The sequence below is a fragment of the Pleurodeles waltl genome, chromosome 1_2, assembly GCF_031143425.1.
Source record: "Pleurodeles waltl isolate 20211129_DDA chromosome 1_2, aPleWal1.hap1.20221129, whole genome shotgun sequence".
NCBI lineage: Eukaryota > Metazoa > Chordata > Amphibia > Caudata > Salamandridae > Pleurodeles > Pleurodeles waltl.
The window spans coordinates 76,999,555-77,018,626 of NC_090437.1; the positions used below are offsets into that span (position 1 = coordinate 76,999,555).

Genomic DNA, 19,072 nt, shown 5'->3' on the forward strand with positions numbered 1-19,072 from the left:
CAGATCAACATTTTGGCCTGTGCCAGACATTTTTAGAGAGAGTTAAAGTGATAGAAAAAGAGAAAAAAGTTTGTCAGAGCTTTTAGAAAGACAGAGAAAAAAACTTTTAAAACTTTTTAGAACTTTTTAGCAAGTTAGAAGTACTTTTCAGCACTTAGAAAAGAGTGAAAAGAGGAAATGCAAAACTTTTTGGCAATGTGTATATACACTGAACTTGTTTTGTATATTTTTCTCTTATGAAAAGTACAATGACAAGAGTGGTAAGTAGTCTCAAAGCACTTATCCCACCGCTGCACAACCAATGTAGGAGGCTGGACTGGCTTGTAGTGAGTACCTAGGGGTACTTGCACCTTGCACCAGGCCCAGTTATCCCTTATTAGTGTATAGGGTATCTAGCAGCTTAGGCTGATAGATAATGGTAGCTTAGCAGAGCAGCTTAGGCTGAACTAGGAGACGTGTGAAGCTACTACAGTACCACAAGTGTCACTTGCACAATATCATAAGAAAACACAATACACAGTTATACTAAAAATAAAGGTACTTTATTTTTATGACAATATGCCAAAGTATCTTAGAGTGTACCCTCAGTGAGAGGATAGGAAATATACACAAGATATATATACACAATAGCAAAAATATGCAGTATAGTCTTAGAAAACAGTGCAAACAATGTATAGTTAAAATAGGATGCAATGGGGACACATAGGGATAGGGGCAACACAAACCATATACTCCAAAAGTGGAATGCGAACCACGAATGGACCCCAAACCTATGTGACCTTGTAGAGGGTCGCTGGGACTATTAGAAAATAGTGAGAGTTAGAAAAATAACCCTCCCCAAGACCCTGAAAAGTGAGTGCAAAGTGCACTAAAGTTCCCCTAAGGACAAAGAAGTCGTGTTAGAGGAATAATGCAGGAAAGACACAAACCAACAATGCAACAACTGTGGATTTCCAATCTAGGGTACCTGTGGAACAAGGGGACCAAGTCCAAAAGTCACAAACAAGTCGGAGATGGGCATATGCCCAGGAAATGCCAGCTGTGGATGCAAAGAAGCTTCTACTGGACAGAAGAAGCTGAGGTTTCTGCAGGAACGAAAAGGGCTAGAGACTTCCTCTTTGGTGGACGGATCCCTCTCGCCGTGGAGAGTCGTGCAGAAGTGTTTTCCCGCCAAAAGAATGCCAACAAGCCTTGCTAGCTGCAAATCATGCGGTTAACGTTTTTGGACGCTGCTGTGGCCCTGGAGGGACCAGGAGGTTGCAAATTGGACCAGGAGAAAGAGGGGACATCGAGCAAGACAAGGAGCCCTCTCAGCAGCAGGTAGCATCCGGAGAAGTGCCAGAAACAGGCACTACAAGGATGCATGAAACGGTGCTCACCCAAAGTTACACAAAGGAGTCGCACGTCGCCGGACACCAACTTAGAAAGTCGTGCAATGCAGGTTAGAGTGCCGTGGACCCAGGCTTGGCTGTGCACAAAGGATTTCCGCCGGAAGTGCCCAGGGGCCGGAGTAGCTGCAAAAGTCGTGGTTCCCAGCAATGCAGTCTAGCGAGGTGAGGCAAGGACTTACCTCCACCAAACTTGGACTGAAGAGTCACTGGACTGTGGGAGTCACTTGGACAGAGTTGCTGGATTCGAGGGACCTCGCTCGTTGTGCTGAGAGGAGACCCAAGGGACCGGTAATGCAGCTTTTTGGTGCCTGCGGTTGCAGGGGGAAGATTCCGTCGACCCACGGGAGATTTCTTCGGAGCTTCTAGTGCAGAGAGGAGGAAGACTACCCCCACAGCATGCACCACCAGGAAAACAGTTGAGAAGGCGGCAGGATCAGCGTTACAGAGTTGCAGTAGTCGTCTTAGCTACTTTGTTGCAGGGTTGCAGGCTTCCAGCGCGGTCAGCAGTCGATTCCTTGGCAGAAGGTGAAGAGAGAGATGCAGAGGAACTCGGATGAGCTCTTGCATTCATTATCTAAGGAATCCCAAGAGACAGAGACCCTAAATAGCCAGAAAAGAGGGTTTGGCTACCTAGGAGAGAGGATAGGCTAGCAACACCTGAAGGAGCCTATCACAAGGAGTCTCTGACGTCACCTGGTGGCACTGGCCACTCAGAGCAGTCCAGTGTGCCAGCAGCACCTCTGTTTCCAAGATGGCAGAGGTCTGGAGCACACTGGAGGAGCTCTGGGCACCTCCCAGGGGAGGTACAGGTCAGGGGAGTGGTCACTCCCCTTTCCTTTGTCCAGTTTCACGCCAGAGCAGGGCTAAGGGGTCCCTGAACCGGTGTAGACTGGCTTATGCAGAATTGGGCACATCTGTGCCCAAGAAAGCATTTCCAGAGGCTGGGGGAGGCTACTCCTCCCCTGCCTTCACACCATTTTCCAAAGGGAGAGGGTGTAACACCCTCTCTCAGAGGAAGTCCTTTGTTCTGCCATCCTGGGCCAGGCCTGGCTGGACCCCAGGAGGGCAGATGCCTGTCTGAGGGGTTGGCAGCAGCAGCAGCTGCAGTGAAACCCCGGGAAAGGCAGTATGGCAGTACCAGGGTTTGTGCTACAGACCACTGGGATCATGGGATTGTGCCAACTATGCCAGGATGGTATAGAGGGGGCAATTCCATGATCATAGACATATTACATGGCCATATTCGGAGTTACCATTGTGAAGCTACATATAGGTAGTGACCTATATGTAGTGCACGCGTGTAATGGTGTCCCCGCACTCACAAAGTCCGGGGAATTGGCCCTGAACAATGTGGGGGCACCTTGGCTAGTGCCAGGGTGCCCTCACACTAAGTAACTTTGCACCTAACCTTTACCAGGTAAAGGTTAGACATATAGGTGACTTATAAGTTACTTAAGTGCAGTGTAAACTGGCTGTGAAATAACGTGGACGTTATTTCACTCAGGCTGCAGTGGCAGGCCTGTGTAAGATTTGTCAGAGCTCCCTATGGGTGGCAAAAGAAATGCTGCAGCCCATAGGGATCTCCTGGAACCCCAATACCCTGGGTACCTCAGTACCATATACTAGGGAATTATAAGGGTGTTCCAGTAAGCCAATGTAAATTGGTAAAATTGGTCACTAGCCTGTTAGTGACAATTTGTAAAGAGAGAGCATAACCACTGAGGTTCTGGTTAGCAGAGCCTCAGTGAGACAGTTAGGCATCACACAGGGAACACATACCTATAGGTCACAAACTTATGAGCACTGGGGTCCTGACTAGCAGGGTCCCAGTGACACATAACAAACATACTGAAAACATAGGGTTTTCACTATGAGCACTGGGCCCTGGCAAGCAGGATACCAGTGAGACAGTGAAAACACCCTGACATACACTCACAAACAGGCCCAAAGTGGGGGTAACAAGGCTAGAAAGAGGCTACTTTCTCACAGAGGATCACCTTCAAACTTCCAAATTGTGTGCATAGCTGCCTAGTGGATCTTTATGATATGCAATACCCTTCAGTCAGCCCTGAAATTTAAAGTGGCAGTTTTTCATTCTGGGACTTGTAACTTCACATTTACCATTGAATGTATGTGTTGAAAAGCAGAGGGCCTCATTTACAACGTTTTGGTGCAGAGCAGCGCCACAAGCCTTCTAGCTGCGCTGCCCTGCGTCAAAACAAAAGGGCAAGAATGCGCTGTATCTGCAAGTTAAAACGCATTCCTTTCCTTCTCCCCTGCGCTGGTGCACAAATTGCTGCCAGGTGCCAATGCAGGCACTCTTGCACCATGGTGCAAGGGTGCCTGCGTTGCAGGGATGATTGTTTTTGTATGCTGCAGAATGCAAAGAGAAATCAAAAGTAAGAGCATGAAATGTGGTTGATTTAAAACATGCTGTGGCTGAATATGTCACACATAACACTGGAGCTACTTGGCTGTTTTGAAAAATATTGGTGAGTGACTAGCAGCCTTCCCAATATCCTATTATAAGGTTTCCCATCTTTGGGGTTCAACTGCACCCTCAAGGCACATTGCCTTCAAATTACGTTTGAACTGCAGAGTAGTGTTGTTCTCCTTTTCATGTCAGTTTATAGCTAGGTAGACAAATCCCACATTTCTCATATGGAAGTTTCAGTATAGGCTGTGATAATTTTGGCCTATTGTTACCCTAAAGCCGCTTTGTAATGAAGCTTACTTGTTTCTGTAAAAAGTGGCTTATTATTTTTAAAATAATTCAAACAGACAACACTGCCCTCTCAGATAAACATGCATAAAAATGTAGCCCTATTTAATAAAACAAAACAAACAAGTACCAAAATTACATCTGTACCACTAAGAAAGTTTAAAAAAACATATGTTAAAACAATATCAACTGAATTCCCTAATAAACTCCATAACCCAATTAAAGAAAACAAATTAATCACACACCCCAAAACAAATATTTACAGAAACATAAGACAACATAAAAGCTAATTAAAACAAATAAAATGTAATAATTTTAAAAAATTGAAGTCATTTATTAATTTTTTTTAATACATTTAAATAACACACCTACCTTCCTAATACCCTAATAAACCACAAGCCATTGAAATAGAAATAAATAAATGCAATAACTATAAAAAACAAAAACATAAATAATGATATTTCTTTAAATTAATGTTACGTTAAAAAACATTCAATATACAACATTAAAACTAACAAACTCTAAAAGAGTCACACACACTTGAAGTAAAGTTCACCAATGTTTATTCACAAATTCTTCATGAAGGGGCATGAAGAATTTGTGAATAAACATTGGTGAACTTTACTTTGAGTGCACATGACTCTTTTAGAGTTTGGAAGCTGTACGGATTACCGGGGGCTGCTCCCCGTACCACATGGTACCCCCGTGTTCGCAGCTCAACTACAGCGGCATGTGCTATTACTGTACATTAAAACTAACTATAACAAATACAACTATATTTTAGTAAACAACATTTTAAATCTTATATCATTCCGTCAATATTATATCCCACATTTTTGCATTCACTGTTATAACAGCTTGACCTGATATTATAGTTAAATGATAAACCCAATATTCAGGTACCATACCATTGCCTGAATTGGGCAGAACATATTCACGGAGTGGCCCTGATTTAATGAAGATTGGTGTATTCAAAGTTTTACCACAATTGGTTCATTATCTTAACTGGTAAGCATGATGATACAGCAATTTTAGCAATACGCGAGGAATAATGTGCAGAAGTTGTGATTCCACAAGTTTAACGGCATTTAAAATTGCAAAGTTAGCATCAGTGTTCTGCTGTGGCTAACAAACATGGCTTTGCTGTGCTTTAAGTGGCATTATCACATTTTATGATGCAATAATCCCACTTGATTCAAAATTATAATATTATTTTAAATGAATGGAAATTCACTCATCACATAGTTAAGAAAATGTATATTACTTGCCCAGTCTTCTGTAACTCAGGGCCTGTGAGTGAACTTTGTCTTCATATAAAAACAATCAGAGCAGATTAGCCAGTGTGGGACTGATTATGCATTGCATAAAGCAGGAGTCCTGGAATTACAAGCGATGGAATTACCAATTTCAACAAACAATTCCTCCCCTGGACTGTGATGTTACAAGTGCAAGTCACTAAAATAGGGAATACCCATGCAGACCCCAGATTGCCATAAGCATTTTAACATGGCCATCCATGATTCCAGGGACTTTTCTGCTCATATTTACGACCTGGTCTTTTTTTTTATTTCAAAATGTTTTATTGAATTTTAACATGTATAACAATAAATAACATACAGAAAAACTGTAAGACGGAATCCATGGAGATAGTGAAAGAGAATAATAACAATAATTTACATATTCGTGTAATAAAGAATTGGTAACTAAGGCTTTAAGTATTAAAAACAAAAACATATAAGATCTACAGTATGTAAATAAAGAAATAAGATATTATAGGCTTATAATACATTAGAGTTGCTTATAGATGAGTAAAGAATATGCCACATGCTAGTGTTAAGAGTGATATAGTCTTTAAAGGTAATTAAAAGTGAATATTGACCTAGTCGTAGAAAAATTATATAGTTCCACCAACTTTTAGCAGAAAATAAACTTGCATCTTTCCATGTGGAAGTGATTGATTTAACAGCTGTAGATATGAGAAAATCAAAAGGCTTAGAACCAGCCAGTGTTAGTAAATGATAAAGGAATTTGTAGTTGAGCAATCTATAAAATAATATTCCATGCTTCTATCAAGAATGTAGAAATTACAGGACAGTTATACAATATATGCTGTTAATGTCTAAATTTGTTTAACAGTGGCAACATTTCGGTGTGTCAATGAGTTTCACCTAAAACATTTTATCCGGAAACCAAAAACACTTGTGTAACAGGTATCAGTTTGTATAGGAGTAGCATGGAGAGACCCTGCAATGTTACACAACCACATTGATTTCCAATGTACAATATAAGGAGTATCTAATTCTGAAGACCATCTGTGCACTAAGTTAACAAAAGGGGTTGAAGTAATGGTTGTTTTTTTCTAAGCTTTGGATGTGATATGATCTGATCTACTAAAAAGGCTTAGAACAAATGCCATATTAGATAATTTAGCAAATGGTAGTAAATTATTATAAGCATTTAAAATGGAATTACATAACAATTGCGGGAGATGACATTTGTTTCTTAATTCAGAAAAAGGGTAAAACATATCTCATTGGCAAAGGTCACTGATATAAAAAATGCCAGATGTAATCCACAAATTTCAAAAAGATATAGGTTTGTTGACTTTTAGTTTGGGGTTTGTGCCAAAGTGACACTTTTATTGATGATCAAATACTAATATTAAATTTGCCATCAAGAGAAAGTAATGCCAGTTTAGTGGCATATAATATGGGCAAGAATTGATCAACCTTGCTGTTGGCCATAGTTCAAAAGGCAGGTAAAAGAAAGGGTTGCAAGAGATTATGCTCTAACACAAGCCATGTAGGGGTTTGGACAAAGTCAATAGGTTGAGTCCATATTGAGCCTTGGGCAATGAGGAAAGACATATGGTATTTCTTGAGGTCACATAAATCAACATCACCTTCTTTTTTAGTAATTTGTAAGTGTTTGAGAGAAATACGTGCAGGTTTATTATTCCAAATGAACGTATTAACCAATTTCCAAGAAAGGGGAAGGAAAACAAATTGGCAGCATAGATAGTGTGTATAGAAATTGGTGAGTGAAAATCATTTTAGATACTTCAATACATCCCACCAATTCAAGCGAAGATATGAACATTTATTGAGCTTTTCTTTCATTTTAGAACATTTGAAATCTATTGTAGCTTTAATAGTATGACAAAACATGATATCTAGGTATTTTAGGGAAGTAGAGTTCCATAGCATATGTGTATCAGCTATCATATTGGGAGTACATAATACATTTAATGGAAACAATTCTGTTTTGGTAACATTAAGAGAATAACCAGACATATCAGCAAATTGATTAATAACATGCAGTATTATGTGTAATGTTGTAGCAGGATTATTGACATATAATAGTACATCCTCAGCACAGGCCGAACTTTTGATAACAGTATCCTTGAAAATGATTCCAATAAAGTCTTTATTATTCCATAGAGAACAAGGAAGGGGTTCAATAGCAACTAAAACAAAAGTGGGGATACCGGACAACCTAGTCTAATACCTCTATGGAGGTTAAATGAAGAGGAGAAGGAACCATTAAAATCTATCCTGGCTGATGAGGCTGTATACAATGCTTTAACAGCGTTTATATAATTAGGACCAAATTGAAAAACTTCTAAAGTTTGGAACATGAATTGACAGTTTACTTTATCAAAAGATTTTTCAGCATCTAATGCTAATAGACCTGCTGGATGTTTGGAATTTATCAGCCAAAACTAAAATATGACATAGGAGGCTAGTGTTATATGCAGCAAGTCTACCCTTCATAAAACCTGTTTGATCTGGTGGTATGATAGAATTTAGTAAAGGTGTTAGTCTGTGTGCTAGAATTTTGATATAGACCTTACAGTCTTTGTTAATGAGAGATTTGGTTCGTTAATTGGAAACGAAAGTGGAGTCTTTGTTAGGTTTCGAAAAGACAATAATAATGGCTTCTTTAAAAGAACCTTTTATTGTAGAAGTTATCTGAAAGTCTATAAATAATGAAAGCAAAATGGGGGAGAGTTGTGATTGGAAACATTTATAAACTTCTGCAGGCATGCCATCTGGTTCAGGAGCTTTATTAGAATTTTTTTTTTTTAGTGCCACGTCAATTTCTTAGAAAGCAGTTGGATTGTTAAATTTGGTTCTATCACTGTCCGAGATTTGGGGTCAGTGGCAATCCTGTAGAAAACTATTACTAACATCACTGGAAGTGTCTGTAGGCTTTTTATAAGGCGAAGAATAAAACAATAAGAAATCTGAAGCTATTTCTTCTGTTTTAAAAAGCAAACTACCATCAAATATTTTAATAGCTGGTATTTGGTTCTTATCTTTTTAAATACATAAGTAATTGGCTAAGAGCCTTTCAGATTTGTTAGTGTTAAAATGGTAAGTTGATTTGTCTTTAGATACAAGCAAACCAGCTCTTTTAGTGAGTACAGTATTAGATTGGTAACTAAGTTTTTGAAGCTGAGTTTCTATCTACCATCACATGAAGAAACAAAAGGTTTTTCTAAATCAACTAATTGCGTTTTTCTATTAGAGGGTAGCATAGAATGATTTATTTTCATGTGCCATTAAGGATATAGGGGGTCATTCTGACCCTGGCGGTAAAAACCGCCAGGGCCCACGACCGCGGGAGCACCGCCAACAGGCTGGCGGTGCTCCCATGGGCATTCTGACCGCGGCGGTACAGCCGCGGTCAGAAACGGAAAACCGGCGGTGCACCGCCGGTTTCCCGCTGCCCTGGGGAATCCTCCATGGCGGCGCAGCTTGCTGCGCCGCCATGGGGATTCCGAGCCCCATACCGCCATCCTGTTCCTGGCGGTTTTGGCCGCCAGGAAGAGAATGGCGGTATGGGGTGTTGTGGGGCCCCTGGGGGCCCCTGCAGTGCCCATGCCAATGGCATGGGCACTGCAGGGGCCCCCGTAACAGGGCCCCACCAAGATTTTCAGTGTCTGCCATGCAGACACTGAAAATCGCGACGGGTGCAACTGCACCCGTCGCACCCCTTCCACTCCGCCGGCTCCATTCGGAGCCGGCATCCTCATGGAAGGGTGTTTCCCGCTGGGCTGGCGGGCGGCCTTCTGGCGGTCGCCTGCCAGCCCAGCGGGAAACCCAGAATAACCGCAGCGGTCTTTTGACCACGCAGTGGTATTCTGGCGGGCCCCGCCAGGCCGGCGGCTACCGCCGCCGGCCAGGGTCGGAATGAGGCCCATAGTGACTCAGTTTATGTATACTTTGAACTCATCCCAATTATTAATTTTAGAGGTGTCATTAGGATTACCGTGTAAAAATAGTCCTTAATGGCCATTGACAACTTAGTGGGATTCGTTGGATTTAGAACAATGTCAGAGTTAATTCTCCATCTCTTCATAGTAGAACTAGCCTCCAATAGGAGGCAGAAGGTAATTAAGGCATGGTCAGAAATCGTATTAAGCTGAATTGATGAGTTGGTTATCTCATTACATTAGTGTCTTGAGGCCAAAAGGTAGTCAATCCTGGAAATAGTAGAATGTGTGTTTGAGTAGAGGGTAAACTCTTTAGTAGTGAGGTGCGCCAATCTAATGGTTTATCAGTTTAGTGGTAGAGAGAAAGGATTTAAATGTGCTAAAAGATTTTCTGGGTCTAAATTTAAAAATAGATGAACAATCTAATATGGAGTCACAAATGAGATCAAAATCTCCTCCCACTATCAAAGGATGTTGCCAAGTTTAACAATATCTTTTGTGAAATGTTTTCAGACGGGAGGGTCATCTAAAGTGGGAGCATTGATATTTATCAAGTTAACAGCATAGTTAACAACTTTAATTTGTGCATATACAAATCTACCATCTGAGCCCTTATTGTGATGTAACAATTGCACTTGTGATTTGCGTGAAAAAATGAATTGCTGCACGATTTTTTCATTCCTTAACTGGTGAGGAAACAATATTACCAATCCGTCCCTTGGACATCTATTGTAAAATGTTATCATTTATATGTGTTGTAGAAGAAAGCATATATCAGCATCAAACTTTTTTTTTGGTATTCCATTATTTTACACCTCTTGACTGGATGTCGATGAAGCATTGTAGAAGGATGAAAAATATTTAGTCGAGGTATAAGTTCTGAGAATTGGCAATTCATTTTCACAGTCTCCTTCACAAAATCCTGAAGAATAAAAACGCTGTTGCCTTCAATAAAGAGCATTAGAATTCCTCTCACCTCCTTTCAGATAAGGAAAAGATGGCGATGTAGAAGTTTAAATATAATTTGTCTTGGCTTGATTTGATGAGGTTTACGATGAGACAGGATACAGTGAGTATCATCAGTTTCAAATTGATCTAGAAATTGAGATAGAGTGGATTCCAGATGGAGTCTACAGCTTTGACCTTCAACATTTCCAGGGACATTAAAAGTGCGTACGTTGTATTGGCAATTTCTGTTTTCCAAATCTACAATGGACACTTCCATAGGGAGGATCTGGTAGACTAAAGGAGTTACAGCAGAAATAGCTTTTGAGTTATTCCTTATTTTTACCTCAATGTCTGCATTTTCATCGAAAGTGATGCAGTGGCACTGTTGATATGTTTAATATCTAAGCACAGAGCATCTGTATTAAAGTGAATCGCTTGGATTTCCTCCAAGATTTCTGCCGAGAATAGTTCTTGTGAGTCTACCATTTTAGATTGGGCTGGGGGAAGGAAAGCAGTTTGCTTTCTTTTATTTGTATGAGCCTCCCATTCCCTACTATTGTATTGCTTGTGAAACAAAAATTATTGATATAATAGTGGGCAGTGTTGATAAGAGAATGTATATACGTAACACCAGTTAGAGCAATCAGGATGAGCTTGGCAAATAGTAAGTGCTGCCGTGTCCAACGAGTTAATTAGATTCAAGTTAACAAGTGAATATGTTTGAAATAAAGTTGAAGTAGTTGTATTCTGATAATTAATTTGTATGGGTATGAAAGCAACAGGTGGGCGTGAGTGAAAGAATTAGAGGCTATAAACCACTCTTCAGAAAAAAGGAAAAGCTTTGTATGAAGGGGTTGAAGGAGCTCTTCAAAGGAACCTCACTCCCGTAAACATGTGCCAAAGCAATGAAAAACCTTACTGGTCCATCCACGCCACCATCTTATATAATTCCCGACATCCAGAAAGACTAAAAATCTCCTCAGCCTCATCCGAATCGTCGTCGTGTGGCAAGCCTGTGACAGGTTTCACTGGGTAACGGCCATTTTTTTAATTGCTTTATTTATGAAGGTTTTTCAGATAAAACCTAAAAACATTGTAATGAAACATTTACTGCCTATGAGATAAATACAACAGAGAACTTTTAGCTGTGCCATCATGTTCAAGTTTCCATGCGCAGTGTCAGTGGTGTTGGGTGATTCTGTTCCGGTGTCCTGACAGGGGGATCCATTTGGTTTAGATGAGAGGGACTCATCTGTCTCAGCCATAATTTCCAGAAACTGCCTCTCCAGGAGGGCATCTAGTGTCATGGTCCCTAACCTCCTGACTGTGGGCATGTCCCCAGACTGCACCAACCCCAGTCTTGAAGCATGTGCGCTACCATCTCCCATATTTATGACCTCCTCTAATTAGTTGGTAAAAGAGGGCTGAGAGTGATGGGCCAGGAAGTAGGGGATGAGGAGGTTGTGGACATGGACACCATTTAGGGGCCCCAGCTGCGACCCCTGGAATGCTCCTAGTGACCTCAGGTGCTGCCTTTACAACTCCTGATCTCACTGGTGGCAAAGGCAATGCCAAGAACAGAAAAGAAGGTAAATGGTTCTGTGATGTGCATTGTTTACTTTCCGCAGCTAAGGCTGCGAATTAGCTCAGTTAAACAAATCTCTGTGCAATAAAATTAAAAAATGAAACTAAAAACACATTTTTAAACAGGATGTTGCATAGTTTTATTATTGTAAACACACACATAAAATTATGTGTTTGAATAAAAACATCACCTATGTGCTGTAGTAGGAGAAAACGCATTACAAGTGATGGTAATACAAATGACAAAAACAGTGCTAAGGAACAAGTTATGTCAATAATATTGCTCTCTTCAATCTACATAAAAAATACAGGTGGAAAAAAGCAATAGTGTTTTTTTTAATCTTTAAATCTTTTTATGTATCTTTCTGTTTTTTTTCAATACATTTTATGCTTTTGGTATGCACTAGGGAAACTATTAAATCATGAGTTTGAATTATAAATAAAGTGGTTTCTCAATATTATTTTACGTTTTAGTAGCACTGTACTTTCCTCTTCCTACAAACACATAGGGGGTCATTCCGACCGCCAGGGCCGCGGATGACGGAAGCACCGCCAACAGGCTGGCGGTTCTTCCTAGCCCATTCTGACCGCGGCGGTAAAGCCGCGGTCAGAAAACCGTGGCCGGTGGTTTCCCGCCGGTTTACCCCCGGCTGGGCGAATCCGCCAGGGCAGCGCTGCCTTGGGGATTCTGACCCCCTTCCCGCCAGCCTGTTTCTGGCGGTTTTCACCGCCAGGAAGAGGCTGGCGGGAATGGGTGTCCTGGGGCCCCTGGTGGCCCCTGCACTGCCCATGCCAAGGGCATGGGCAGTGCAGGGGCCCCCTAACAGGGCCCCAGCATGCTTTTCACTGTCTGCCTAGCAGACAGTGAAAAGCGCGACGGATGCAACTGCACCCGTCGCACTCCTGCAACACCGCCGGCTCCATTCGGAGCCGGCTTCAGTGTTGCAGGCCTCTTTCCCGCTGGGCCGGCGGGCGCTACCTTGGGTAGCACCCGCCGGCCCAGCGGGAAAGTCGAAATGGCACCAGCGGTCTTTTGACAATGGTGCGGCCAAATGGCGGTTCCCGCCAGGCGGGCGGCAACCGCCGCCCGCCGGGGTCAGAATGACCCCCATAATTTTGTGTGCAATAAAAAACTGAAATGTGTAAGGTTCTCATCCTGTCAGTACACTGTGTATCGTGTAGGTGGTATAAAAAATGAATATTTGTTTATGTTAGTAATATACATTGTATAATTGAGCACTTAAGAGTCTCTTAACTTTAGCACTGTCAGTTTGTTGTAATGTCATTGGGCTTAAGGTAGTATGACACCACTTCCAGGGAGGACTTAGGGGGTCATTCCGACCCTGGCGGTCCGCGGATGACGGAAGCACCGCCAACAGGCTGGCGGTGCTTCCCTGCCCATTCTGACCGTGGCGGTAAAGCCGCGGTCAGAAAACCGGGTCCGGCGGTTTCCCGCCGGATTTCCCCCGGCTGGGTGAATCCGCCATGGGGATTCTGACCCCCTTACCGCCAGCCTGTTTCTGGCGGTTTACACCGACAGGAAGAGGCTGGCGGTAACGGGTGTCTAGGGGCCCCTGGGGGCCCCTGCACTGCCCATGCCACTTGCATGGGCAGTGCAGGGGCCCCCTAACAGGGTCCCAGCCTGCTTTTCACTGTCTGCCTAGCAGATAGTGAAAAGCGCGACGGGTGCAACTGCACCCGTCGCACACCTGCAACACCGCCGGCTCCATTCGGAGCCGGCTTCAGTGTTGCAGGCCCCCTTCCCGCTGGGCTGGCGGGCGCTAACAATGTTAGCGCCCGCCGGCCCAGCGGGAAGGTTGGAATGGCTGCAGCGGTCTTTTGACCGCGGAGCGGCCAAATGGCGGTTCCCGCCAGGCGGGCGACGACCGCCGCCCGCCGGGGTCAGAATGACCCCCTTAGTGTCAGATCATATGATGTCACTTCCTGTTATGTCATTGGGTCAAAGGAAAGTTATTTGAAGTCACTTCTGCTACCCGTGGCTGTTTCGTGAATTGACGCCCATGGTTGTGGGCAGGCATGGCAGTCTGCAAGGCTGCAGGAAGCAGGGTTCTATGCTCCATGCTGAAGAAAGGTGTACACTGGAGGGCAGGCAGTGACAGTGCCAGTGTCTGTGTGCACACTCCATTTGAGGAGTCACAAGAAATCTTACAGGGTGCGGAAGTGCACAAAATTGTGATTGATGTTCCAGCACCCAGAAACTCCAGATGGGCTCATGGAATCGGCCAGAGGGGTACCTCCTCAGGGCATACCACTCCAGCCAACCTGTATTCTAGCCTGTATGGCAAGTCAGTCTCATGACGGGAAAGTCTACCTGTCCAGCCTAGATTTTTTATTTCGTATAACGTGAGCATAAAAGGCATTAGATATAAAGATGTTGGAATTCGGCAAGCCATGAAAATGCACCATGTCCTTTTGAAAGTTTTTCTTTAAATACCACAGCATGCTTAGTGCTCAACTCATTTAGCCATTAGATGGTTGTGTCAATGTTGCCCTCCCTTTGCTTCTGTATGTTTTTCATTTTCAATAAAAACTTTTATAAAAAAAGGTGTACTCCTCAAGCTCTGCATAGTTTCAAAATACGTTTTTGTTGAACAGACAACAAATATCATTTGACCCGACCCTCCTCTGTGACATCACATTAACCAATTTTTATTGAAAGCAGAGGCATTCAAAAAGCAGTTATTGATTATAGGAACATCCCTAGTGCTAGTATAGTGAGCCAACGCAAATAGTTCTACATTTTAAAAGATTAAATTACGGGTTTTGTCAAGTGGTTCACTGGTGTTGCAACAAGTAATTTAGGTGAAGCCGTTGCTTTCAATTCACATCAAATGAAGTGAATACCCTCTTGCTGTCATGGGTTCACATAGGGCCCGATTGCTAAAAATCTGCGGATTTGCAGCATCACATTGGTGCACATTTTAAAGTTAGAAATTTAAAAACGTTTTCCAGATTACTCCTACAAGCCTAGTCAATTGCAGTTTTGCAGCTCTAATCCACGGGGAACTTTCCCCCCTATTCTCCCGACAATTTTAGAGCCATCCTCCATTCTAACCCACCTTGGGATAGGATTTACTCCTGCCATTAATAAGAGTAAATCTCTGACTTTTTACAAGGTAGGAAGGTAGGAAGGGGTTATAAAATGGTGTACCTTTACTACTGTTTACAAACTTCCAGGCCATTCTCACATCTGAGTGCCCACTCCCCATGTAAAAGGAGATTTACTCGCTTCAAGACCTCCACATGAGTAAATTCTTTTATGAGTGGGAAACTGGCATGTATGAATTCCAAATTCATTTTGCCCACTAACGACGGTACTTCTTCATGTAAGTCGGACCTATAAGTGCAATGAGGTCCAGGGCTTTTTGTTTCCATTCAGCTATTCATTTATTCAGTCATTCATTAATTTGTTCCAAAATACATAATTAAGAGTTAGATTTTTTATAATCTTGCAAGTGACCAGTTGACTATATCTTGCACTTCTTTTCTTTGTTCATAAAAGAAATTGTGCTAAACATCATTTCCATCACAAACTTGAAAAAGTTGTTTTGTAAACAATAAAATGCAGTTTCTTCATTGACAGTGGTGCAGCAGAGATGTGGCCCTTGGACAAATTATCATTCACTTTGGACATTAATTTACAGTTTCCAGTTAGTCTCAAGAGGAGAGATCATTTGGCTTTCGATGAGGAGAGACCTTTGTACTTTGAGAGGTATCAAGCTCTTTACTCTTGCCCGCACTTTCCCAATGTTTGCTGAGAAGACTTGGGGCCTGATTTAGATCTTGGCGGAGGGGAATACTGCGTCACAAATGTGACAGATATCCCGTCCGCCGTATTACAATCCCATTATATCCTATGGAGATCGTAATACAACGGAGAGGACATCTGTCACTTTTATGATGAAGTGTATTCCATCAGTCGCACTCTAAATCAGGCTCTCAGATTTTTCTTGACTCAATTGAGAAGACTCTTGACTGAGCTTCTGAGATACTGACACTTTCTCTTTTTGCTTAGTTTTTGCCAGCTTTAGTTAGCTTCATTTTGCCCTGGATGCAATTTTTTCAAATTCTTCATGTCCTTTTTTCCTTTTTACTATTTGTCCCCATGTGTTATAGTGAAGCACATGTCTATTTGTAACTTGATGCCTTTTAGGGATCCTCAGTGTTTAGTTAGTCATTTACATGATTTCAGTTTGCACTAATTCTTAGACGAGTTGGTCAACAGTTATTTTCTGAGTATCAAGTTCTGTTACTGATATTTTTTATTGCGCTTATCAAATGCTTAGCTTGCATCATGTTAGTGCATTTAAATGTATTTTGACGCTTCGGTCACCCTATGGAAATACTGTATCTTTATAGTCTGGTTTTTAGAATTATTTACTTTAACCTGAGTATTAATCTGTATTAAGACCCTTTAACTTTATTTCCGATTTGGGTTTTATTGTGTGGCCAAATTGGTCATACTGTCAATTAAATGTTGGTTGAATGTTGAAACTGCCATCTCAAACCCTGTGCTTAGGGTGAAAATACTTTTTGACCTTGTTTAGATCATAACTGATAAATGCTCCAACAACAGTGATGTTGCTTATGTTCACCTCTGTAGGTCCCTATTTTTAATTCACTTATTGTACATGCCTGTCATTTTCATTTTGATCTGTGTTTTTCTTCGGAGAAATTGCAACCTAACTATAAAGTCTATTTTGCCATTGAGCTATTCAAAAATTCTGCTTTGGACTCAAATTCTATGTCTGCTTTGGCAGAAATTATAACAGCTGTAATATTTCTGCTTGCTGTGTGAGATGCTGTATACTACATTTTTGCACTTGCTGTTACCCTAGGAATGTGCACTCTACTCAAGATAAAAGCCAAATAAGGTAACGTAAGCATTGATGTCACAAACAAAACTGCTCAAAAACAGCATTTACCAGTTCAATATTTCTTCGGATTTCTTTAAGCAGTGGGCAGACTTCATTTTTAGCCACTCTAAGTTCACAGAACAAATTCTACAGTGAATATGCATCAAGATAAATTAAACAATTTTGGCCACACTTAGATTTGTTTGCATTTCATAGGGTGATAAAGTGTTGAGTAAATTTGTGACCACAGTGTTAAACCTATTAACAGAAATTTAGGATTAACCACATGACTTAAATTGAAATATAATTTTTAAATGTGTAGAAATATGCTTACCACACAGTTAGCGCAGCTTTCCCACCTCTGGAACCAGTCTATATGAAGGTCTACAACTGCATACACTTAAGCATGCTAACTCTCTCATACCACTGAAACATTTGAAAATCAGTCAACAAATCAATTATTTGGAAGGAAAATCTTTAAAAGCCTATTCTACATGTACTTCTTGTTTTCAAAGGTTGTCTTTCCTGTAGTAGTAGTTACATTTCTCCTAACTCTCTTCTTTGTCTTTCCCTAGCTATTCTTGGCATGCATACCTTGATGAGCAATCAACAGTATTACGAGGCCCTGGCAAGCAGCACTATAGTCAACAAAGAAGGTCTAAACAGTGAGTACTAAACATAGTAACCTTTAAGTAAAAAATGATGTATTTTGAGTTATTCTGTAGGAGTGAACAGTGACAATACACCTTATGTATGACTTGACCTTAAAGTATACAAATGACAATGTTCACATATTGACTTGAATGCTGAGCCCTCAGATAGTAAGTCAAACAACATAAACATTAGTATATGATGGATGCAGGAAATTCTCCATTTCTTTCTTCCCAGAAGGGTGGCCCCATAGTTTTTTGCCTTTTGCTTGACCCAATATTTATGCTGCAGTTAGAACTGTACATTTTAACCCTGCTAACCAGTGGTAAAATGCCTTTTAGTGTTCGATGTAGGAGGACACTGGGATTACCATAGTACACTACCCACACACATTCCCAGTCCTCAGAGGCAAAGTTTAGTGTGGCTGAAAACTTTCAGTATCTTGAAAATGCCTATAATGGCCCTGAGAACAGTTACCCCATTACCCAAGAGTCATTACCACCCACTCGCTCATGCCAGGCATTAATGTGGCACTTCCAGGCACCCACTTAAGAACACCCCTGGACCTTGGAAAGAACAGCAGTGGACTGGACCTGCTGTCTGTGATCTGAGAGGAGCCCAAGATAAAAAAGACACCAATGGTCATAAGGCTGACTGCCTTTTCAAACTACAGGGATGCAACAAGCTACAAAAGGCCTTTCCTGCAACTGATCAGTGACAACTGAATCAGGACTGGAATCTCCTGTTGGTGTCTGTCTGAAACCCCATGAGTCTCTAAGGGCCAGATTTATGTAGTTTTGGCTTTGCGATTTCCTAATAGCGTATCTTAGTGAGCAAACTGTAATGTATAACAGTGTGTTTTTACAATGTTTATGATTCCCAATGAGGTCGCAAATTACCTACCTCATCAATTTTCATGAAGTAGGTCGCATTTTGCGACCCCATTGGGAATGGCCGCCATCAAAGGGATGGTGGCCTCCTGGGAACAGCAGACCACCATGTCTGTGACTGCTTTTTAAATAAAGCAGTTTTTATTTTTGAAATGGAGCCCGTTTTCTTAAAGGAAAAAGGGATGCATTTCAAACAAAAAAATGAAACGTTTTCTTTTCATTTTTTCAGAATAGGTAGTGGTCTGAGGGACCACTACCTGCCCTAAAAATATATTTTTTGCTTCCATTCGCAAAGGGAAAGGGGTCACGTGAGAACCCCTTCCCGTTTGCGAATAGATTATCACCATCTTGATTTTGGTGGTACCTGTGACTGTTTTGCGACTGCATTCACGGTTGCAAAACAATCTTACATCCCCCTGCAACTTTCTATGAGCATGGGACACCCTTGGCACGCCCTTTCCTAACAGTGACTTGCAAACCTATTCTGCGATTCAGTGACAGGTTACCGACTTTCAGAATAGGGTTGTTATATAGGGAAAAGCCTTTTCCCGGTCGCAAATGGTCCATGGGCCATTTGCGACCAGAAAAAGGCTTTCATACATCTGGTCCTAAGTGCCTTCCCTGACGTGCTGCGAGGCTTCAGGAATGTATGCCTGTGGTGGATTGGGACTTAAGGGCTAAAGTCAGAAGATAAAATCTTTGAGCAGGACGAACATGATTGTTGTGTCCAACAATTTTAAGACATGGGCCATTACAAATATGCACTGAAGCAGAATAACATGATTTTAGCG

General features: G+C 41.7%; 1 protein-coding gene across 3 annotated transcripts in view; it reads left to right on the top strand.

Moving 5' to 3' along the window:
* The window catches only part of TMOD1 (tropomodulin 1), a 476,820-nt gene that overhangs the window by 359,468 nt on the left and 98,280 nt on the right, over window positions 1–19,072 (top strand). For all 3 annotated transcript variants that reach the window (XM_069236536.1, XM_069236542.1, XM_069236532.1), the window contains exon 5: window positions 17,316–17,405. In XM_069236536.1, the coding sequence (XP_069092637.1) occupies window positions 17,316–17,405 (90 nt within the window). The remainder of the gene's footprint in view (window positions 1–17,315; window positions 17,406–19,072) is intronic.